The following is a 10,881-nucleotide window of genomic DNA, read 5'->3' on the forward strand; positions in this document are numbered from 1 at the left end:
TATTATTGTTTTATTATAATAAATACAATTGGGGCAATTTAACTCAGTTACTTTTTCTTTCCCCTTATCTTTTGTCTCGTCATAATAATTGAGACCCCAATACATAATAGCAGCTTTAGTGGCTTCTTCATAATTTACTTGTCCTTTCCAAAGGGCATTATTAAATTTGTCTACTGTTTCGACTACTGATTGCCAAGACTTATATAATCCTGGTTTTTTCCCTCGAAATACTAAATAATAATAAAAAATTTTCTTACTTTGGAAATATTCTACTAGGCATTTTAGTACTGCCTGGAAATATCTAGGATTATTAAATAGATAGGCGTGGTGAAGATTATCTAATAAACATTGTTGTTCTTTACTAATGGCCTTGTGAGGGATATATTTGGTTTCACTATTGCCATAACAATGTAATACTAATTCTCCGAAGGATATTGCCTCACCTTTTTCCATTGGCTGACCATATATTATTTTGTCTACTGCTTGCTTGTTTGCCATTTGGGCTCTGGGGTGTATTCCAGGCCTATACATTCTTGGACGAAATGGTTGTCGGTCCATCTGTATTATAAATTAATCGAGATAATACATCAGCATAATAATTATCTTTTCCTTTAATATGCTCAATAGTAGGATTATATCCTTTAATAATAAAATTATTAAGAAATTTTGTCCATCTATTAGTCATTAGTTTTTTATTATTTTGCCTCATTTTTTCATAGAAGCTTACTATTGCTTGACAACCTGTTCTAATAGTAAATTCTTTTTTATTAATTAAATAAAGATTGAAAGCATCTAAAGAATATTCGATTGCCATTATTTCGGCATCAATACTAGTAATACTTTTTTCTTTATATTGTCCTGAAGCATATCTTGATATTTCTTCAGTATCTTTATTAGAATATTTACTAGGCTTTTTCTTTAATACTGCTCCCCATCCCTTATCACATCCATCTGTTTCTATTATTAAATAGTCAGTTATTAATGGAAGGGATAATTTTTGTAAGGTTTTTACTACTTCTTTGATTTTCTTTACAAGTTTAATATCTTCAATATTGAAGTGTCTTTGACCATTAAGTTTGGTTTTATTATATAATGGACCTAGTAATTTTGATAAATTCTTAATATATGGACGGGCATAGTTTAATAATCCAAGAAATTGCTGAATACTTTTTAAATCTTCAAACTTTTCAGGGAAATCTAGTATCTTTTTACTAATATGATATTGTAATATTATTTTTCCTTTTCCTATTTCGGATCCTAGAAATTTTATATATTATTTTCCTAATTCCATTTTCTTTTTGCTAATGATTAAACCATACTGTTCAAATTTTTTAAAAACTTGTTTTAAATGATACTCATGTTCCTTATAATCTTTGCTAAATACTAGAATATCGTCAATGTATACTAAACAATAATTTAATTCATAAAATATTTTATCCATTCTTCTCTGAAATATTACTAGGGCATTTTTATGTCCCATTGGCATTACTAACCATTCAAATAGTCCTTGTGGGCAGACAAAGGCTGTCCAGGGAATACTAGCTTCTGCCATCTTTATTTGGTAGAAGCTTGATTTTAAGTCAAATTTACTAAAAACTCTACAACCTTGTATTTTATTTATTAAAACATCTTTATCAGGAATATTATAAGAGTCGTCTTCAGTATTATCATTTAATCTTTTATAATTTATTACCATTCTACTTTTTCCTCTAACTATTTCACTATGGTTTCTTACTAGAAAAGCAGGACTCCTATGTGGTGAGTCACTATGTCTAATAAATTTATTTTTTAATAATTCGTCAATATGATCTTTAAAATCTTCTATGTCTATAGGATTAAATTTTAGTGCTTGACCAGTTATTTTATAATCTAGATTTTTTATTAATAATTTACATATTGGATTATCATTTTGTTTTAAATTTTTCATACTGTCTCCGATATTTCCTTGTTTTTGTAGTTTATATATTAAGTGTTCTATATCGTTACTAAATATTAATTCGTATAATTCTTTTCCTGTTATTACTTCTCTATCTAGTTTTATTTCTTTTATTATATCTACTAATTCATTTTCTTCTATATTTTCTTCTATCAAATTTTTACACGATCCTAATACTTTACAGTTACATTGGGTGTTTTCTAAATTACTAGGATAGCCACCACGCTTCCGCAGCAACTCTGATTGAATGGGTATAATACTAGCCATTTTATAAATATTAACATAGTCTTTAGTAATATTAATGCCTCCGTTTTGTTTTAATAGAAAATCTAATCCTATAATAATATCTATATTATTCATTTTTAAGTCTCGGAGCCATACTTGGCCTGATTGATATTCGTTGCTATAATCATTACAATTTGTAAAGAATCTAAATTTACAAGTGTCAAGATAATATTTATATTCAAAAGTATTTGTATCCATTTGTTGGGCTATTCTTGGTGTACTAGATGTTTTCCAATATTTTCTAGGTATTAGTGTACTATCCATTACTACGGAACTACATCCTGTGTCAATAAAATAGATTATTTCTATTTTTATATCTTTATGGATGAATAATCCTTTTATTTTTAGACTTAATAGATTACTAGAATTACAAACTAAAGGTATAGCATCTATTAGTTCAGTTTGTTCTTCTTGAGTATTTATGGTATTATTAATATGTTGATAATTTATTAACTCTTCTTCTAATAGTGCTACTCTATTTTCAAGTGTTCTAATTCTTTCTTCTATTACTAAATTTCTATTAATTTTATTTACTTGACTGATTTCTCCTATATTAGTTTGATATAAATTATTAATACACTTAATGCACATTTCTTCAAAACAGTTACTACATTTTGCTCTTTTATTATAGCTGGGTAGGATTTACAATTACTACATGCTCTTCCTAAGCTTCCCTTATTTATTTCCCAGTTATGTATACATTCTCCAATATCCATAAATTCATTTAATATTTCATATTCTGGATTTATATTAACAGGGTATTCTTCTTCATCTGAACTATTATTTTGTTCTTCTATAATTTGGTCTAGGTCTATTTCTTCTATACTATAAATACTTTCTGTATCAGACATATCCTCTTCAACATTAAGGAAATCCATATTAAATTGTTCTACTAGCATTGCTTCTCTACTAAAATTATTATTTTTCTTTCTGCAACTAGTAGAGACGTGTCCTATTTCTCCACAAGAAAAACATGTTATTTTATTTCGATAATCTCTTTTATCATTATATCTTCTTACATGTCTACCTTTTTGAAGAAAAGGTCTTTTAGCGTTACTTCGTCTTAATTGGTAGTACTTTTTATTTCCTTTATATTTTTGATGATGTCTTGGTTTATACTCTCTATCTTTTATTCCATATTGTTGTGGAGTAAATATATTACTACAAAAACTAAAATTGTCTCATTTTAGTTGTTTTTGTATTTGGATAAAGGTACATTTATCTACTAAATGTTTTAGGATAAAATTTCCTCTTATACTTAAGCTATCCATAAATTAATTTCCTCTTTATTAATTATGGCAAAAAAAAAACTAAATTTGAAATTAATGTAGCAAAAAAATATTTACCTATTGGTGACTTGCTATACCAAGTCATTATGTTGCCACATCATCATAATTGTTAGTACCCATCTATGGGTAGTAACCACTGAGAAGTATATACAATAGAATGAATTATAGTTCTATAGTATATATAAATATTTATATCAATAATCTCTACATATATGACATCTAAACACAACGTTGCACATAGATATATATTTATATGGCTACATGACATATATATAAAATACAATAATATTTAAAAAGAAATTAATAATAGAAATAAAATAAGAATAGAAAAAATCATAGTGTAGACAATAGTATACATGCATTAACTATTTTTAGTTTCTGAGCATTCTCAATGGATACTCTACTCCATCCTTTAAAATACCTCACAAAAACACACATTTTCTATTTTACTTCTAAGTTTTACATTATACCACACATCAACTTCTCTATATATTTCTCTACATCATTTAAATATTATATCTTTAAACATATTTTATTAATTAAAGTAAAATAAAATAATTGAAAAAGAAAAAAGAAATAATAAATATATACCAAATGGGAGAGAGAAAGCTTATTAAGAATAATAATAATAATAATAAAATATTATATAAATGATGTGTAAATGTTATGTAAATGTAGATATGGATTAATTGGAGTTTGTGCATAACTATTATAAATATATGTATAAATGAGCTGATGGAAGATGTTTTTGTGAGTTTTAGCTAAATATTATAGATTAAGTGTATTACAAAATGCATCACCAAAACATATTTTTTTTATAATTTACCTTAAACTTTTACATTATACCATACATCAACTTCTCTATTTTTTCTCTACATCATTTAAATATTATATTTTTAAAAAATATTTTATTCATTTTAATAAATAAAATAATTAAATATAATAATATCACACTCATATATATATATATACAAAAGTTTATAAAAAAATATTTATAGCTTGATGAAGAGTGTTTCACTACATATAGAGAAATACTATTCATTTAGGTAAAAAAATATAAGTTTACGTTACCCATTGGAAGACTATTTAACCACTTTTTCTCTATATTATAAAGAATTAGACATTTTACCTCATCCATTGGTAGTGCTCTAATGTATCTCATAATGTCCTTTGATGAATTTAATGAAGAAAAATAGATCAAATCATTTGATAAAAAACAAACTATCACACAAATTTATAAGATAAAAAAAATGATATGTATGCCTTTATTATTTTTAAATAAATATGATTTAATTATTTAAATTATCATAAATTATTTTTAAAATATCATATTTTAATTAATTATTTTTTGTTTAAGTTTATGTTTGTTCTAGTTTTTGAAATTGGCAGTGACAATAAATGATTATATATTATATGTTTAATATAATATTAAATTTAAGTTTAATTAAATTTTATTTAAGTTATAAAATATATAGTTTTATTATTTTTAAATAATTATCATTGTAAAATATCTCAAAAATATCCTATTTTAATTTGTTTAATTATTCATTTATTTAATTTTGTTTAAGTTTAAGTCATATTTACAATCTACCATTAAATATAACATTATTCTGTTAAATATAAAAATATTATGTTAATGTTAACGAAAAAAACCGTTAAAAAAAAATCGTTTTCTACACACTTTTTATATAGAAAAGATATTAGTGATATTGCAAACATTTGAATAATATTTGATATTTGGATTACAATTGTATAATAATGTAAATTTTTAATTTAAAATAAAATTTTAATTTACAAATTAAATGATTCAAAAATTCCGCACCATGTTAACAAGTGTATCAAAAATGACATGAGTGGCATCTGGTTGAATTATTAAAAGGGTGAAATGATTAGTACTATATTTTTGAATTGACATAATTAATCTTTCGTCTATGACAGGGCTAGAAAATAGAGTTTTTTTTTTATGTTATCCACTTGTAAGTAATATTCGATACGATTTTTTTTTATGAGCGTGTATATTGTAGTTATTTAAAGTATTCTGCAATTTTTTAGAAAATTTCTAATAATTTAGAGTGCCGAAAATTATGTTCAAATATGCTATTTTTCGTGCGCATAAAAAAATTAGTCACGAGTACAACATATTGTATTTAATAGTTTTTGTCATTGTAAATTATTGAGAATTTTTTAAAAATTTACAAGATACTCTAAATAGCTACAATATACATAATCATCAAAAAAATCGTGTGAAAAACTATTCACGAGTCAGAAATACAAAATAGCCCAACCGGTAAAGCTTTTTTCTAACTCCAATTCCCTAAATTATATATTTATATTGTTCTTATTTTGAGTTAAAAAATAAATTTAAAATTGTGATTGAGATTTTTTATTCCTAAAAGTTTATAATTTTAATTGACAGTGTGTACACTATTTATAGAGGTGGATTTTATTTTTTAATTCATTATGTTTTTTTTTTTTTTAAATGTGTAAAGAAAAAAATAAAAAATTAATTCCGATTTGTTTCATTTTTTTTTAAGATGTTAAAAATGTGACCACAAAACCTTGTCCCACATCGATTAAAAATCTTTCCACCTTTTTATTATATATAATATTTTCCGTTTATATCTTAATCTTTTCAACTCAGAAGCAGTACCTTGTGTTTCTGTTTATTTCAGGTCATCTCATCTTCATCTTCGACAATGGGTATATCAGCTTCGAAACGAGTAAAGACTCTTCTTTCCAACTCGGCCGAGTTTAATTCGGCATGCGACTCGGTCTACTCTTACTGCCTCTCACTCACTCAGCATGCTTTTCCAGGTGTCTTTCTCTACCAACTCAACACCGCTTCTGAGAAACTCTATCAGATTCTCACCGTCGATCAACCCCATCCGATCATCCTCAAGTGGGTTTCTTCTCCTCCAACGAATTCACAGGTCGACTCAGCCATCGGAGTCGTAACTCGCCGCCCCAACAAGGATTTGGGCTACGATGAACACACCATTGGGCCGAACCGGTTCAAGGAATGGGCGGTGGAGCTATTTGGGAGTGCGATTGCGGCAAATGCGAATAAAGCGGTGCTCCGCCGAGTTCCGATTGGAGTTGCGGGAATCGTCGGCGTTGGGGTCGTAACTCGGTCCGGGAAAGACTTGGTTGGGACAGCGATTGGAGTTTACGCGCTTGGCATTGCCACTTCTATTTATTTGGGCTTATGTAGTAGCAATAAATAGATAAGTTCTTTTTTTTTTTATAGCCAATTATGTAGAAACCTTTGCTTTTGAACTACTTTAAGTTTTTAGTGAAGAATAATTTGTTAATAAAATGAAACTCTGAACTTTGTTTGAGAATTCATACATGATATTCTTAGCAATCATAATGTGAAAAAGAATATTTTCTAGTCATCTTTGCTGTAGCATTTGCTGATGGTACTTCATAATTCAATATTTGAAAAAAATCCAATATACACGAATTTGCTTGAGAAGTCAGAGTTCAAGAAGAAAAGTATTAGTACAAGAGTCCCTTTTTCTGTTTGAAAAAATATCATATAAAAATAAATAAAATAATTTCTTCCAAATCTAAAGTGTCAGACTGTTAGTAGAATGTACAGACAAATTAAAGACTGATTATAAACTCAATGGGTATTCTACTATCTAGCAATTGATTTTCTCCTCTTATTCTATAATTTGATTTTCAATCAGCATACTTGTAAGGTTTAACCAATAATAAAAGTAGAAATAGAAATTCAGCTCCTTTGTCTTTCAATCTGTATTATTTTTGTCTGTAACAGTGTAACTTGAAAAGGGAAAAAGACTGCTTCAGCAGTGTAGACAAAACTACATGAAAAAACATCTATTCTCTACCCGAATGAAATATAATATAATCCAATCTCATTGACTAATACCAGACTTGTCCCTTCTCATCATCCCAAAACTACAATTATTGCTTCTTTTCTTCTGCTTTCCTTGGCTGGCAAAGGCACACAAAAAAACAATGAGAACAATAACCCTTGGCATGTTTATTGTGGCTTCAAGCTTAAAGTGAGAAATTTAGTAACTCTTGACATGAAGGGGTTATAATCACGTATATGTACTGTGTCAAAAGAAATAATACTATCATGAAAACAATAATCGCTATCATGCATAACCCAACTTAGTCATTAAACAGTTCAATACTCAATGCAAAGCGACCCTAAATTTGTACCAAGGGACTATAAGCGACCATCAAGATCGCTTGAGCGATCATAGATTTATACTGATCAACCATCGGTCAGTGCTTTGAAGTTATTTTTGTTAATTTCTAACTTTCAACTTGCTATTTTAGCAGATAACCTCATGAGATATATGATATGATTTCTCCAAAGAAACACTATAATATAGGGAAAAGATAGATGTTTAACTCTACCAAGCCAATATAGCATTTGAACATCAGTTTTTTATGTATCATATCCACTGCAATGCTAATGATACATTTTCCGGGTAAGTAAGTAGAATAAAATCAATGCATATCCCACAAAGCTCTCAACAGCAAGCATTTAAATCATATAAGTAACCTACACCAACTGTTCGACGAAATGCTCCAATTGGAAAAACGCAACTACAAGCTCAAGAAAAGGGGAAATAAAAAGCAGAGAACTCTGAAAACAAGAAAGTACCTTGGTGCCGGGGGCGTATTGCTTGATCTCTTCCTCAGGGATGAGAACGGGCCAGGACTCCCCTGCTTCGCGGAACATCTGCTCGGTCTCGAGGTGCTGACCCTTTTCGAGAATCATGTTCCTTATGTTCTGGGCTGGCGTGGAAGTGGCATCAAAGACCTCCTCGACACCATTAACGAAAGTGACGGCGATCTTCGGTGGCTCGTCATCGGTACGGCGCTTGACAAGAACCTGACAAGCGGGGTTGGATTCCTTGGCCTTGCGGGCATTGCACTGCGCTAGAAACTCCAAGCACGAGGCTGTGCGAGGGTCCAAAGCATTGAATTCGATCCTCACTTTCGATAGAAACTTTAGCATTTGGAATTGGATTCACTTCCGTTCGGCTCCGAAGGTGGTTTTACACTGCACAGTGTCAGAAGAATCGATCGATTTTCAGGTAAAGCTAAATTTATGGAGAATTAAAATGTTATTTATTTTGAGATGAGGCCCAAAAAAAAATAAAAAAAATAAACGAACGACAATAAAACTAGAACGAAACGACAATAACTAGAATGAAACGACATCAATATATATTTTATGACAAAGAATGACATCAATTTAAAAAAAAAAGAAACTAGATAGACATAAACGATAATCCACCATCTCTTTATAGTATAGCCTAGCATGCTTTCAGATAATAGGATCAAAATTAACAATTAAGTGGAGTAAATTTTATTATTTTTTATTTTTAAGAAATGAGATTGAGAGAAAATCCCTCACACATTATATAACAATAGAAAAAAAAAAAACCATAATACAAAATCATCCTTTAGAAGAAATATACAATGAATGATTACCATATAATAAGTCTCAAAAGTAAAACCCATTATAAAAGAGTCTAATAAAAAATGTCTTAGTACTTATTTGTAATTGAAAGAGTTGAGATTTTGTTACAACACAAACTCAAGATACTTACATGATCTAAGGCATAATATAATCATCCCAAATAGTATCCGTATTTGGGTTATTTGCGGCATAAATACCTCATGTTTTCAGTTTTATACACTTATATACCACATCTTTATTTTCGACGGATTAAATACAAAACATTATGATTTGGACAATTCTGTCACTTCCACTTCGTTACCTGGGAAAAAAAATATGTGTAGGGCTCTGAATAAATCCTATTTATTTCCTTTGATATCCTGTTTCAATTAATTGAATTATTTAAAAAAAAACACACACACACAATAATCAAACTCTAAAAGTCTCCCTTGGACGAAGACGAACCAAACCAGGTAGCACAACTTCTCTCTTCGACAGTTGACTAGAGGAAGATGAAGCAGCCGAAGAGGAAGATGAAGCAAACAAACCACACCAGTGCTTGAAATCGACAATGGGAGATGCTTCCTCTTCATCTCACGTAAGCCCTCGAAGCAATTGGCAAAGAGTAAGCTCTCGTAGTAACTCTGGGAGGAAGAAAGATTTTTCAAAATCTAGGGGTCCTAACACTTGTCACTATGGGGAACCATGGGTTCAGAGGACGTCATGGACAAACGCTAATCCTGGAATAAGGTTCATTGCTCGCTGGAAGATGAAGGTAAGATCGTTGTCCCTTAATTTTTTTTTCATTTTTTTTGTTTAATCGCAAGTTCTTTGTTGCCTTTTCATTTTCTTTTTGTTGAATTTTCAGTCAGCAGGTGGGTGTAATTTTTTTCATTGGGTTGACCCTAAAATTTGTGAAAGATCCAAAATAGTCACACCGAGGCTATTGAGAAGAATTAGGGAGCAGGAGCACGAGATTAGCAATATCAGAGAACCACTGCAGGCTATGGAAAATGAAGACCAAATTATGGGACCAATGGCATGTGGAATTTGCTATTTGAGAGACCAAGCTAATGAAAATGGGGCTGGCCTTGTTTGGATTTGTAAAAATTTCAAATTAATATTGCGGATGTCTATATTTGTTCTGTTGTGTATTGAACTTGTAACTTGAATCAATGACTGTTTGTATATTGGCAATGAAAATGGAATTTGTAGCTAGTATTTTGCATCAATGAAATTTTATTTATTTTGAATCCAAAATGTTCTTGCAAGTTGTCTTTTTAAATGTTGCAACTGGTATTTTGCATGATTTTGCACGGTAAATAAGCCATAAACCAGTAAATAATTGCTGCATCATTAATTAAGTCAATTTGAGTGCAAGATGGCTTTAGCAGAATGTATACCATTTCTCTACAAAAAAAAAAGGCATTCAAACACTAAAGAACTGCTGCCATAAACCAGTAAATATCCCATCTGAGGAGAAATCAAAGTTTCTACCTATATTCATTGCCATTATCAACAATGAATAGTCATTGCCATTATCATGCCCCTGCTTAGTAATTCAAAAGCCATAAACCAGTAAAAAGATCTTGCACTAGTACAAATTCTTATAGTTTTAAACTAGTAAATAAACCAATAAAATGTTGAAATAGACTAACAATATAACATTAATTTTGGCCTATAAGATATCCAATACAGTTAGCCATAAAACAGTAAAGTATAGGGAGTTGCTCATTTATCCATCCACTGGAAATTGTGAGTTGTTTGGGTCTATCCAGTCCTAGCAAAGGCCTACAACCCTTATTGAACCCATCCTAACAAACCTTCAAGCAAATATAAACCCTCTTAAATACTCTTTGGCCATCAACAAGGTTAGTTTTAAGTAAAGTTGTGCTACCTAGGTTTGTCTCCATTAGCTGCCT

At 29.5% G+C, this 10,881-nt stretch overlaps 2 protein-coding genes across 2 annotated transcripts; one reads left to right on the top strand and one right to left on the bottom strand.

Moving 5' to 3' along the window:
* The first annotated feature begins 6,133 nt into the window (after window positions 1–6,133).
* Window positions 6,134–6,905, top strand: LOC133796530 (uncharacterized). The gene has a single exon (XM_062234084.1). The coding sequence runs from the start codon at window positions 6,207–6,209 to the stop codon at window positions 6,732–6,734; it is 528 nt and encodes a 175-aa protein (XP_062090068.1). The 5' UTR covers window positions 6,134–6,206; the 3' UTR covers window positions 6,735–6,905.
* A 328-nt stretch (window positions 6,906–7,233) lies between these two features.
* On the bottom strand, window positions 7,234–8,611 carry LOC133796531 (uncharacterized). Its single transcript, XM_062234085.1, has 2 exons — window positions 8,156–8,611; window positions 7,234–7,470 (listed from the first exon to the last, which is right to left on the bottom strand). The coding sequence occupies exons 1-2, from the start codon at window positions 8,510–8,512 to the stop codon at window positions 7,441–7,443; spliced, it is 387 nt and encodes a 128-aa protein (XP_062090069.1). The 5' UTR covers window positions 8,513–8,611; the 3' UTR covers window positions 7,234–7,440.
* Between the last annotated feature and the right edge of the window lie 2,270 nt (window positions 8,612–10,881).

This window comes from Humulus lupulus, chromosome 8 (assembly GCF_963169125.1).
Source record: "Humulus lupulus chromosome 8, drHumLupu1.1, whole genome shotgun sequence".
NCBI lineage: Eukaryota > Viridiplantae > Streptophyta > Magnoliopsida > Rosales > Cannabaceae > Humulus > Humulus lupulus.